The 14,678-nt window shown below is 36.1% G+C and overlaps 1 protein-coding gene across 3 annotated transcripts in view; it reads right to left on the bottom strand.

The window, feature by feature from the left end:
• The window catches only part of LOC127623089 (DISP complex protein LRCH3-like), a 42,563-nt gene extending 30,157 nt beyond the window's left edge, over positions 1 to 12,406 (bottom strand). For 2 of the 3 annotated variants that reach the window (XM_052097334.1, XM_052097335.1), the window contains exon 1: positions 12,084 to 12,405. In XM_052097334.1, coding sequence (XP_051953294.1) covers positions 12,084 to 12,342 — 259 coding nt within the window. In that variant the 5' untranslated portion in view covers positions 12,343 to 12,405. Of the gene's footprint in view, positions 1 to 12,083 lie in introns of all 3 variants that reach the window. The other variant, XM_052097333.1, reaches the window with a different exon arrangement.
• Between the last annotated feature and the right edge of the window lie 2,272 nt (positions 12,407 to 14,678).

A 14,678-nucleotide genomic window follows, 5' to 3' on the forward strand; every position in this document is an offset into this window, starting at 1 on the left:
TGAATGACCTGGAGCTCCAGACAAACTTATACTGTGATAATATGCAGACTATGTTCTACTTAATTAGTTTTGAGTTCTAGATTCAAACAAACACAATTCACAAGTACTGTACACAAACAGCTACACGTTATTAGTCGACACCAGGCTCTTTATATGCACTAGTCTCTGACTAGCATTCCGACAAATAAATGTTAATGCCTGTTATTGCACTCAGCATCACGTAATATAGAATGCATAGTTGGAAAGGAAACTACTTATGTTACCGATACATCACTAGGAAGGACCCTTGCATCAGGCACATTCCATTTCAAATTCAGCCTACAGCTGCTTGACATTTCTTATAATAGCATCATTTATGCTTTTAAAATGACCTGAGACCACTTAAAGATTATAGAAGAATTCTAATAGTGTATTTGTTGGCTTTAAAAAAATATAACTGTAAACCTGTCAGCAGTGTAAAGGGAAACAAAACAGAACTATATCTCTGGACAAGAAACAGGTTTAATATATATTAACAGAGTTTTATGGATCATAATTTATGATTAACAAGTGAAAATGAACATGAATGATAATTCTTTTCTTGATTTTACACTTATTGATGTGTACGCCTGATACAAATTAAGAAATGACTTTAGCTATATGATTTAAATTGTAAAACAGGGGTCTATTATTAACGCTAAGACATTTCAAATAATATATAGTGATTAATTAAATTATACTTGACTATAAAATCTACAGTAGGCCTACACGAAGACTGAATAAATGAAAAGCAGCAAGTCTCTAATGCATTGCCGTCCTCATGAATGCTAAATTCTAAATGATGTAATGCAACTAAAAATCAATATGTATATTATTTTAGGTATATTGTCTTTTGTTGTCTGTATAGTGTGTATAATGTGTTTATTATTTAATATGGATATGGTATTACATGTACATATTGTTCAGTGAGTGTTGTTGTGGCAAGCAGGGCATGGCCGAGCGGTTTCTAGGCAGAGCGAGGCCGGAGATATAAGTGGTGAACGAGTTCCACCAGTGCACCACATCGGTCTCGCATTCCAGTGAGAAGCGGTAGTACTTAAGGTGAAGAGACCGTGACAGACGGGGAAAGAGAGACGCACGCAGCTGTATGTGCATGTTGATGTGCTTTTGTGTGTCGTGAGCCGCTGAAAAGCAACCCAGACCTGTATGTGTGTTGAATGTTACAGCTGAAATGTCCTATTGTGTGACAATGAAAACTTTATATGCAGTACACGTCTCACATGGATTGTTCACCCAGCTCCCACTTCCTCCATAGAAAAGGCAGAGGTCTGCCGCAGTTGTGTATTCTATTTATATACTGTATATTATCTTGTAATTACGTGGTTGCAATGTTGATGTCTGCGTAACTATAATAAAATGATTTCCAAATCTATTTTATTAAAGTTAAATTCATCATAACTTTAAAATCAATTATTCAGCAGGTTTTTTAGAAGCCACATTTGAAGCAGTTTAAAGATTTCTGTCAACAAAATTTGTTATTGAATACCAATGGAACACAATACAATCGAGGGTCTACACGCAGTGAAAACAAGCTCTGTGTTTGGTTTGGATTTTCATAATACGTTTAAATTATTAAGAATTACTTTAAAAGGTGCACCCAGTGGCAATTGTGATGGTTTGAATACAGTATATGAGGTAATAATAACGTGTACACTCATGGTGACAGAATTCACCCGTAACGCTCCTGAAAGCTTTTCGCGACAAAGTATTAGGAGAAAAAAAATATACATAAAATACTCAAGCGAATGCATAAATGAATCACTAAACACTAATGCATTAAATGGAGTGGTGGTGGCATAGTGGACTAAATCACATAACAGGTAATTAGAAGGTTGCTGGTTCAATCCCCACAGCAACCACAATTGTGTCCTTGAGCAAGGCACTTAACTCCAGGTTGCTCCGGGGCATTTGTCCCTGTAATAAGTGCTCTGTAAGTCGCTTTGGATAAATGCGTCTGCCAAATGCATAAAGGTAAATTAATTATCAAGAGCTGTCACTCAAAAACTCATCAACCAATGAGAACTCCTTTCTGTTAGTCCCGTCCACAAGGTTTGTGCCAGACAGCTAACGAAATCTCAGGGAGCTTAAATGAAAAATTTGGAAGCGTGACTGAAAACACGAGCAGCGCATTAGTAAATCCTGATCTGCAAACACAAGCCGAGAATACAGTTACCAAAGGATGCTGTTTTTTGGAAGACTAAGTTTACATTTTGCCTTTGATTTATTTTTTCAGTATCAGATTGTTTTTATTCATTCTCAGTTTATATTTTTATCAATTTCTTGAAGTTACATTCAAAACAATTGGCATAAATCTAATCCAATATATTTATGAAAACATCTGGAATTACACAACATCAGAGTTGAAATAAGCAAAGACTGGGTAACAAAGGCCTTTTCTTCCATCTAGACTTCTTTTTTCCTTTATATTTCCTGTATGAGTGTCTTGCACCAGACAGCATTTCACACTGACTCATAGCCTCTTTCAAATATAGACAGAAATATTCAGTTCACTACACTTCCTCGGTGCTCGTACACAATAGTCATCAGTTTCAGGCCCAAGGCAAGATGACAGCAGACAACACAACCTCAATTGTAGGGCTGCAACAACTAATCGATAAAATTGATTATCGATAATTGAAAACATCAACTAATTTTATTATCGATTAGTCGGATATTTGACGTAAGCACGGCAAAGCCCCGTCAGTGACGTCACTTCACAGCCAAGTGAAAAAATGAAACTCGTTTGAAAAACAGCGGAGACAAGTGGAAAAAACATGACCCAAGTTGTCCAGTGCACGAGAGCACTTAATAAACACTTCAAAGAAGACCATAATTAGTGATCAACCGATATATACGGCGAAATTTAGATTTTTTTTTAATTAAATCGTATCGGCTGATACATTTTCCCATTTGGCCGATTTGTTTCTTGAGGGCTCTGAGAAACTGAGAAATCTGCTTGCAAATGAAGCGACCGAGACAGGTAAACGACCAGTCACGGTTCATTTTGTTCTTATGTGCCATCAATAAAAAGGCAACTATCAATACAAATGACATCATATAGTGTCTGAAAACATGTGCATCTCATTTAAACAAATGTAATAAACCAACCTCACACAACTTCAGCATCCAGTGGAACGCTCATAAATCTTCCTCTGAAGTTTATTGTGAAATTGAGTAAATATAGGGCTAAATAAGAGTTTTATGTTTATGTTATTTATTATATTAAATTGTGTGATATATGGACATTGTATTGGCCACCCTGCTCTCTAGATATCGACATCGGCCATTAAGAAACCCATATTGGTCAATCACTAATCATAATGTGGAACGGTTGCTGCGTCCGGTGCATTGACAGAGTGCCAGTGCTGTTTGGTGTGTTAGAGTTGTTTTTCTCCAGCGCGTCACTTAAATTTGACTGCCATTTTGTATGTTTCATAATGTAAACATGTTCATGAATTCAAAATCAGCCGCGTATTTCGCAAAACTGTTTGTTCTTACCACATGCGAGTCAAGTTAAACTCTAATGAGCAAGCGAGCGCGCGCATCTGCATCAACAAACCAATCGCAATGGAGAAAGGGATCATTCACAATCATTTGTGCAAAATGTGCAATCATTTTGATTCAACTGTCCAACATTAAACCATGATTTTATATTCAATGTAATCAATTGTGCAGCTTTCATGGATATCAAACTGAAGTTTTAGCAGTCAAGGTGTGCCAGTTTTTAAAGTGTTTTCTCCTGCATGTAAGCGCATGTAATACAGTGAGCACAGGAATGAGCCTTTTCAGTGCGAGAGCAAATTTGCACAAGGTTTACAGATGATTGTACTATATTAAACAGTATGTACTGCTAAATATAATGTAGAATAATTAGGACTGTAAAACAATGTATTTTTCAGTCACCCACCTAAAACCTACCTCACCAACAGTGTTGAACTACAGAAAATGAACAACACAACTCAATTCAAATTATGTTAATTGTAAGTGTATTATGACAGGATTTATTCACTTCTTTTTATAGTTTTGACAGACATAATCTTTCCAGTAGAACAGAGGAATTAATTAGCTCTGGTCATGTGACTATTTGCAACACTCATGCAAAAAAGTCTACACTATAATGACAACTTAGAAAATTATTTTAGACCCTGGTCACAATTGTAACCAGTGGGATTATATGGGTTACCAGTTTCATTCAACTCTCAATCAAAGGATTCCCTTGTCATTCCTTTCTATATTACAACCTTTTTCCAATAAAACAAACACTGCAAAGTAACACAAAGACGTATTTTCTAGCCTAAAAATAATCAATGTATACACCAAATGAATAAATTTAAAAATGTGAAAAATGTCAAGTGACGACTTCCATGAACATTGAGTGATGACACTAGCAAAACACTTATGAATGATTCTTTGAAATGAATCATTTGAATTAATTGACAGAATTAATTAAACGTCCAAACACTAACACCAGTTTCACTGCTGAAATTGAAATCAGAGACATTATTAAAACATCTCTGTCATGTGACAAGACAGGATTGCTAAACAAGTCTAATGGCCATTGAGCAGGAAACAACTTCTGCAACATGAAGACAACAACGTCTTTCTTTTGCCGTGAGAACAGAGCACAAGGTTCTAGCCAGGACGTGTTAATGTGGTCACTGTGTTTTCAGATGTCTGCTACAGTACGGTTAACATGCCTATCTATGTAAGACCTAGTGTTCAAAACAACAAAGCTTGGCCCTGGAAAATGTTATTGTCATGTTGCCAATATTTTCAAGGCCGTAACCACACATAAGCAGACATGACCACAGTTCACAAAGCAATAGCAGGTAGGTATAAGTATACTACAATGAGTTTCTCAGTCATACACAGAAAACATTTGAGAAATTACCTGTTATGTTTGAGGGGTATTTTGGAGCATAGGATTGGTCCAAAAAAAAGAACATGTGTAAAAGCTCTCCATGTTTGACCACTTCTTGAGGAACTGAGCAGTTCAGTTTGTAGTCCAAAAGCCCGGAAGATAATTTGAATTTTCAAGCAATGGGTTCCCTCTGGATTTTCTTTTATAATGGCAGTTTTGGATTTATGAGTAAAAGAAGGTCTGTGGTAAATATTAAGACACTTGGACATTTGTTCTACAACATAAATTACACTATTCGTACCCCAAACATCAATTTTAAAGCAACCTTTTTTTAGTTTGTTTTTTTATGTATGTTCATTGCTAAGGATTTTTCTACAGGCCTGGTTGGGCCAGTGGTTCAGATTTTTACTTGCCCTGCCAACATTTTCACTGGCCCAGTTGTATCACATATAAAATGTATAAGATAGCTGCAAATTACAGCTTTATGCCTTGTGTAACCCCATAAAAGTGCTTAACAGATCTGAATTCACAATACTAACCTCAGCTGCCCTGACATTTACGCATGTGTTTTTCAGCGAAGGGTTCAGTGGAGCAGATGATGGGTTTTTCATCATGCTGTCAACTTTTGGGCCATGTGTAGTGTTTTCACAAGCAGGATCAAAAATGTAGTCACCAAGGTAAAAATTTGACTGTTGGCTGAATGTAATAAACATGAATCTCTGAGAGAGGACACCTACTACTAGCTACTAAATCGTATTATACAGTAGGTAAATATTAGGTCTAATCTATGATTTAAACATGCAATTCGACAACCCAAACAAGACCAACACTGATTAATACACGCAGCACAGAACATACCTGTACAGTCCAGAAACAATATGTGGAATAGGTCTGTTATTTGGATGATATGAAGTAGAATGTAGTAAAAATAGTGATTTTGCTTCTTTCTTCCATATCAAATAGCATTAGCATTAAGGGCGCTCACACTAACTTTCGTGCTCATTCAATCCCATTCAAAAGTATCCAAATGTGGGTTGCCGGAAACACAAGCTCATGTCGAAAAAATTTTGTACGATGCTGCATATCAAAGTACAAGCTTGGTGATCCCTGCACCGTGAATTCACACGACGAGGTGACACGTGACCAATAGAAGATTGAAATATCACACAAAACTGTTGACATGTTTGTTACCAAATAGAGTATTCTTAAATTTTACATTCTTTACATTTTGTAACATTACCTAGTTGTAAAATGTATACATACATTTTGGATACTGAGAGGTTCATGATTTCCAGCCACTTGTGTAACCAGGGCTTAAAGTTTATTATTCCGATTCATCCAGCGCTTCATCACTAAAGGTGAAAAGATTAGCGCTAGTATTGGGAAAAATACTAGCATGTTAAACAGCATCTAGGCAGCATGGAGAGATGACGAGAGAGAAGGATTTAGAGTCAATAGAAAGAAACTATTGATATCTTGTGTTCTTAGGTGAGAATTTCTCATTTTCACCAACTTCTTAAAATGGAAAAATGTCCCGAGCTGTGAACATGGCAGCTTCAAAGTTCACGTTTGACTGTGTGTAATTCATGTTGTACAACAAACAGTCTCTTCAGGTAGGCTAATGTTTACCACAGACCTTATTTTCCCCATAAATTCAAAAACCTCATTATAAAAACCCATAGGAAATTCACCAGGTAACCCATGGCGAATTAGCCTTCCGGGTCTCCCTAAAAATGTATGCCATGGTTGAACAGCTGTATTGCAGGACTCGGCATTAACGCTTGTCCGGGACAAGTGGATTTTTGAAGGGGAAAAAGAGAAAAGATAATTTTACTTGCCTGTCCGGACAAGCAGACTGATTAAAACGTCAATAACGAAAAAATAACTGGCTATATAGCCAAGGCCTATTTCACTTATTACAAAGTTCATATTCTTATTCTGCTGTTGAAAGTAATTCAGAACATGCAATTTTATAATTAGATAAAATTCTAGTAACAGCTGTGTCCTGTTTGATTGACATCAAATTTCATTACCGACTACTGACATTTTGGTATTGTGATAATATAAAGCATTTATTGTACATGGTAGATCTTGTTGCAATAACATGATGAAAAAGTAGATCTCATTACATAGAACAATGAGCATCCCTGCAGTAAATGATGGTGATGGGACCTTCCTTTATGTGACTACCATACATAAAATAAAATAATTATCATATGACAATAGCCTCCTCCCCAACCCAGTGCCGTTTATATTTGTCACAGATAATTTAGTTGATTACATAGGTACACCATTTGGTTGGGCATCGGTCATAATTTTAGAAAAATATACAACATAAACTTTAACATGTTACTTAAGCGTGTAACTTAAATGTCCTTTTTTCTCTCCGGACAAATAACTTTTTACACGGACAAGTGAATGACCAATTTATATGACAATGCTTAATGTCGAGCCCTGTATCATGCACAAAGTAGTCTTGCAGTGCCAGACTTCTGACTATCAGTATTAAGTTGGTCCACTTTGCAGCTAATTCTGGCAAAGATTTGCACAAATAAGCAAATAATAAAGTGTTAGCTAATTCAAATAATGGCACAGCAGTCTCTGCAAACAAGTTGTACAGATCAAATCAACACAGTCTCGTGGCAAATTCGGAAGATATTATACAACTTGGCTTGTGCAAGAAAGTATTACTTTTTTCCCCACAGAGACCAACCAATAAACAAAAAGAATTTCAAGTCAATACAATGCAGGAATTACATTTTAGCTAGCCTCCTGTCTAACATTTTGTTTTAAGAAAGGAAAAGTCTGTGAACAAATTTAGTTAATCATTCCATATTTATGTAATGCAATGCAAATGACTGATGTCAAAAACCTGTAATACACTCCCATCATCTCATTACAAACTCCAGAGGCTTTCTTTTTTTCAGCAGTACATGAAAGTTATTTTCCTATTAAAATCATGGTTAGGTTGAGGATTTGGGAAAGGGATTAGAGTTTATGGTTAAGTTTAGGCTCAGGTTAGGGGTTAAAATCATAATCGTTCATTGGTTCTTTTTTCTCTATGGGACGTTGTGAGAAAAAATAGCATCCGGCCGACTCATACTATTATTTCAAGTTGTCATGAGACCGGGTTGGACAACACACAAGAAGTCATTGGAAAATGTGCGTAGTATTTGCGGTCATAATTTGTACATTCAAAAGTGATAGGTAGCACTTATATTACAGACATAACTATCGAAGACGTTCCATTTACAAGTACTTCCATGTGGCTGAAACTCTGAATATCTTTTCAAGACTCCATGTCAGGAAATGTCAGCCATCTTACAAAATGTTGTATATTCAGTGACTTCGGATTAAGGCTGATATAAAAATTGTGAAAAGCTCACCAATCAGATTGATTTTGATTTTGAGTGCAATATGATGCTATTTCGGTTTTGATAAATATTCTTTGGCCTTGAAATCACTTTTATGGGATCGACACCTGTTTTACTTTCTGAGCAGAGCGAAGACAAAATTCCGAACCAGGAGTTCACAGGACAAGGCAGCCAAAGCAATCAGATGAGGGCACATGTCACCTTAAACCAGCAGAAAGTTAGCCAGCTCTGGCAGCACTAGCCAGCCCACTAAGCAGTGAGTCTTTGAAAATATTGTTGACAGGTCTACTAAAAAAAATGTTGTTTTGCAATATTTAAGAAATGGTAAAAAGCAACTGTAAAAACCTGTTAATTGACTAACTGTAAGTTGCCTTACCATATTCTGTAGGGATGCCAAAATAAATAGCATATTGGTAAACATTTACTTTAAGTAAAAAAGTATAAATTACCTTAATGCATGATGGCATTTTGTCTTTTTGTGCGACACTGTGCACGGTTTATTAGCCATGCTTCATGGAAAGGCCAATTTTGATGAACTTCAATAATAATGTGGCTTTCTATTTTCCTGTATTATCATCGTGGTTATCAGTGCATATTAAAGCACAAGTTGGTATAATACAATTTTTATTTTATTCTAAGCAGTTATTGATATGTACTGTTTTGAACTTCAAAATATACAGACACAACAATACCATGCCATAATGACAGAAATTTTTTTTTTCAGTACATTTTGCGTTGTTTGTTTGTTTACAATGCAGATTACTCTAAGGAAAGACAATGTCATTACTGACAATCCTTGCAGTCAGAATCAAGAGCCTCTGTCAAACAGCCATTATTGGCCTAAAATGACCTCACTAAAAAAGGCAGAAACTGGCAGAAGCTTCGGCGCACACAATCTATCATTTGCAAACCATAACAAGGAATATAACTATTTTAGGTTACAGCACCAAAATCTTTCATTTCTTACTGCTTTTAGTCAACATTTTTGTGATTTGCTTTTAGAAACAAAAAGAGATTTCTGCACGGATCACAGCGAGCACTAAGCAGACAATCAATATTGACACAGACAGTCTTGTGTGCTCGGGATCAGAGCTGTAGTCCTGATACAATGACCATTTCTTATTTTCAGATCGTCTACCACAATACAAGAAAGCAATATACCAACAACAGCAACAGTGATGAATACCCATCTCAAACACCACCAAATAACTCTAAGAAAGGTCAAAAACACAATATCGTGGAATGCATCTCAATATTTTTACACAACTCAATAGTTTGAATAGTTTCTTCTGTTAGTGAGCAAAAATCTGCATTAAATGCAGTTGTTTTATTTGATGGTGTCATACACATCACAGAAATAAAATTACGACCATTAATAAAATCTAGATTTTTACAAAAGTATATGACAAAGTTCAGAAAAATTTAACTGCTGCACTTTTATTATACTTTGTCTTTCCTGTCATACCATAAATGGTAATAATAAACTTGTCTGTCTGCATATGTGTAACCGTCACTTAATTAGTCATTAAGTATAATTTAAAAGCACTTATGTTATGGAGCAGTCCACAAAAGGTCCTTTGACAGATGTTAATACAGACTACTTGGTTTGATGCAACACACTAAAAACATGTGACTCATTTAAAGCAGTTCTATATGAATCTCGCACATTGATAAATGCAACATAACTCTCGAACAGGAAGGTGCTGGTCTTCTGATTGTGCTTCTGGCAATGAAATGCAAATCTCGAGTCAGAGCATGTCAAGAATCTCAAGTATCATATAAATCGTGACACCTGCCTCTCTATGTCAGGTACGCCTGCAACGGCTTATAAACCAGTTTGAGGTTTATTTATTTTGATTACAGTAAACCACTAAATTTGTGAAAAATAAATCAAATAATACAAATGGAAGAGGCCATGGTCATAACTTTCACAATTGTAATGACCGGTTCGAAAAGTTGTCAAGACTCAATGTAGACTGATATAAAAAATAAATCCAAATAATCAGTGCCAACAGTTGCTCAATTGCTCAGTCGTTATCGGCAAAAATCTATGTTTCCAATACAAAGCTTAAATTGTTAAATACTACTTAGAAATGTGTGATCATTCTAAAAGTATATTTTCTTTTTAACTATTGGCTGATTAATAGGTTTAACAGCCTTTTTCACCACCTTAGTTATCGTATCGGAAAATCCACTATCAGTTGGCATCTACTTAATACATTCCTTGCTACTGTAATCATACATGTACTTTACAACTTAATAAATGCTGTAATCAGAATAATGAACAAAGTGTTCTGTCTTTAAACAGACCTGTCGTTTGTCCAGCAGCTCAAGTATAAAAGACAGTACAGGGCTCTACAGTGCGAGCGATTCACTCGCATTCGTGAATTACGTAAAGTTATAATTATATAATACAATGATATGTCTTGTTTCAGTGAGTTTAATATAAGCACCCACTTCTATAAACTCATGTGAAGTTTAATAGGCTTTTTAAACTAAGTCATTATAATGCATAATTAATCATAAAACAAATCATAAATAATGTTATTTGAAATGTATTTTAAAATGAGAAGTAATTTTAAATTTAAACAGATAACTTTAAAAGATACGTTTATTTTAGCACCTAAATTGATGTGTTCAACCTTCTGTAAAACCCACATCTAGAAAACAGACATTCCCAGGCATTTGAATATTTTCTCTGACAAAGGGGGTTTAGTAAACTAGTCCTGTCCGAATAGGGCTAACGAGGCACTTACGATGGAAGTCAATGCGGCCAATTCGTAAAAGTAAAAATACAGACTGTTTGACAAGTATAGCCACAAGACGTAAACAATATGCGCGTTAACATGATTTTAGTGTGATAAAATCGCTTACTAATGTTATGCTCTGAGTTTACAGCTTTGTTGCCATGACGACATAATGCTGTAAACCCTAAAATGACGATTTAAACAAATTTACAGCTAAAATAATACACAATTTAAAAAATAATTAATGTAAGTGTTTTTATAAAATTATAAGCGTCACATTTCTCCCTTTAATCCCTCCCAAAATTGTCCACATTCACTTCAATTGTAAATGCCTGACTGTAACCGTAAACTGATAATCCAACCCCTTAACCTGATGATTAAACCACCAATCAACATGAACAAACCCCTTAATTTGAAGATGCAAAGCCTGTAAATGGTAAAACTCCCATCAAAATGATCAGACACATTAACCTGATGATCAAACCATCTACAAAAATATCTAAAAACGTGATAAAATCCCCTAACCTGCTGATCATTAAACCAATAAAGCTGAATAAACCACTATCTGCATGATCAAACCACTACCAACATGATATATTTGAAGATCAAATCCCCACTAAAATTATCCAACACCTTTACCTAGTGATCAACCTCTTATAAACAAAGGCTTTAATCCTGATAATCAAGCTTTTTTTTTATACAAATTATCAAACATTTTAACATAACACTCAATCCCCATTGACTTAAATCTCATATTATCTACATTGACAGATGCACTCCATAATTTAATATTGTCCAAACCCATAACATTAGTTTCTGTATTAACACAACAATGCCCTGAACAGTTTGTGAGTTAATCATAACATCTGGAGATGAAGAGTACGTGTTTCATGAGTATTACCAATGATAAACTGTTCAGATGGACTGATCCCAGCACAGACACACCATTCACATATTTGTACACTTTAAACTAGTGTAAAACTCGACCACTGTGACTTCTACTCAGCTCTGGGTTTGGTTAAATGTTAAAGCGGGTCAGTAAAGAAAGGATTGGGACGGTACCGGCCCGGGTGGTGTCGGTGAGGTCGTGTCCGGCGGCGCACCTCGGGAATTCCTTCAGCTTCCTGCCGCTCAGGTTGAGCACTCCGGTGGCCGCCGCCTCGTCCAGCGCTCGGTCCAGCGAGCGGCTCCAGGACGCGACTCCGGGAATATTGGATAATTCGTGATGGCCGCTTGCTCCCGCCGACGAGGCTCCGGCGGGATGGCCGATGATAAACGAGGGCACAGCGCTTTCCGCGGAGAGCAACAACGAGGCCGCCATTACACAGCAAACACTCCCGCTGGATTCACACGGCCCCCACACGAACGCGAAGGAACGATACAGTGCGCATGCGTGGACACACTGCGGGCATAGAGTGATCCCGAGCAAAAAGGTCCGACCAAACACAGAATGATAGTACGCATGCGCGGACTAAGACGTTTTTTTTTTTTTAATACCTTAATTTAACCAGACATCTTTCTTGTTAATCTTTACATTGATGATGTGGATTTTTGAGAAATAAGTAAATATTACTGATTCATAATTTAAAGGGGTCATGACATGAGGAATCAACTTTTCCTTGATCCTTTGACATATAAGAGTTAATTGTACTATAAAGATACTGCAAGTTTCACAACTCAAACTACACTGTGGTAGACATTTAAATCTGACCACCTCCACAACAACCCCTAATAGACTGTATATATTTAGCAGCATAAATCTAGCAAACTTTTTTTATATGATAATTCTTTTCATATTGAGAGTAAGTTTATAACATTATTCTTTGCTATGTTATCCTGGAATTAGTTTTAAAAATTAATTTCCACAGCTGCGATGGGGTTTTGATTACAGCTGCAGAGAGAGGGACAGTAAATTTGACATCTTCTCACATCTGTCATAATCGACCGCTCTCTATTTTTTCCTCTTCCGGAAAGTCATTCAAATGTAATTGTGGATTTTTATACTTTTGCTCTTGAAACAAATGGGTAAGTGAAAATAATATTTGCTGTGGTCTCCCATTCACTGCCATTCATCGCTGTAGAAGTTGACACTGCAGTTATTTACTTCCATGTTCAAAATCCCTTGTCATGGCCCCTTTAAATGTTACAAGGCACTATCCACCCATTCTGATGTTAGAGGCACAAATCTCATGTTTTTGTTGATAAACTGTTTTTTCCAACAACAAAAAAATATAATAAATAAATAGCATGGAAAGCAGGTATTTAAAACAAATTAAAGGTATAATTCACCCAACATTTTTAATTCTCTCATTTACTACTCACCCTCATGTCATTCCAGATGTTTATGACTTTCTTTCTTCTGCAGAACATAGAGATTCTTTGAAAAATATCTTGGCTCTGTCTGTCCATGCAAAGCAAGTGAATGGTGGCCAGAACTTTGAAGCTCCAAAAAGAACATAAAGGCAGCATAAAAGTAATCCAAAAATCTCCAGTCCTGTAATCGATCTCTTCTGAAGTTATACATTAATTTTTGCTTGAACTCATGATCACCAATAGACTACTGATGCTTAGATTTACCATGAAAAAGGAGTTATATTTTGGTCTGTTCTTACACAAAATCAAATGGATTGCCTCAGAAGACATGGATTAAACCACTGGAGTAGTGTGGATTACATTTATGCTGCCTTTATGTGCTTTTTGGAGCTTTGAAATTATGATCACAATTCAGATGTATTACAACATTAATCTAAAAATCTTTGTTTGTATTCTGCTGAAAAAGAAAATCATGCACATCTGGGATGGCAACTGATGAGAGTATTTTCATTTTTGGGTGAACTGTTCCTTTAATTAACATTGCTGCAATGCTGTCCTCTAGTGGTAAATTGAATTATAAAGAATGCAGACGCCATAGTTTCCATCCACCTTTCACGCTATTTTGTTATCGACAAAGTGAAAATACTGGGGGAAAAATTGCGACATTTGCCGCCTTCTGCCCGTTTCCATTCAAACGGAATTATATCGATAAAATTGGTGTGCGTGATGACGTCATGCCTAAAAAAAACTTTGTCATATAGGTTTTGGTTTAGCGCAAAATAAATCTGCCCTGAAGCCGTTTCCATTCAGAAATGTTTGTTTATCGCTAATTCGCCTTCCAGATGTCCCTCATTTTTTTTCCTCTGAAGTTTGGGTAAAATGGGGAGATTATTGGTACAATCCATTAACATTAACCCGTTTACTGTAATTTTAATTAACAAATAAAAGCAATCAGAAGAGGAGGAACTGCAATCAAAAGCAGTTGCCCTTCTGATAGGATCCCGAAAGCGGATCGCCATGGTCCTGTTCAAGTTGGCAACCTGCCGGCAATGTAATGGGGGAAAATTTCGGTCTCAGTTTAAGGGCCATCAATCGATGTGTAGCCTATATGCGGTGTGCACAGCTATTAAAAGTGTAATATCAGGGTTTACATGATACATTCCTGATATTCAATATTTTGAACAATCATCTAATCAAAAGCATCACTATCACAACTGCATTATGTCCCGCATATTTCTCAGATGCAGTAAATGTGATCCGAGGTAAAGATGGTTAGATTTAAAGTAGGCCTATTTAAACGTTTTAAAGAAAGTGAATTCAGCATTGGACAAATAGTTCTGATAA

The sequence above is a fragment of the Xyrauchen texanus genome, chromosome 29, assembly GCF_025860055.1.
Source record: "Xyrauchen texanus isolate HMW12.3.18 chromosome 29, RBS_HiC_50CHRs, whole genome shotgun sequence".
NCBI classification, from domain to species: domain Eukaryota; kingdom Metazoa; phylum Chordata; class Actinopteri; order Cypriniformes; family Catostomidae; genus Xyrauchen; species Xyrauchen texanus.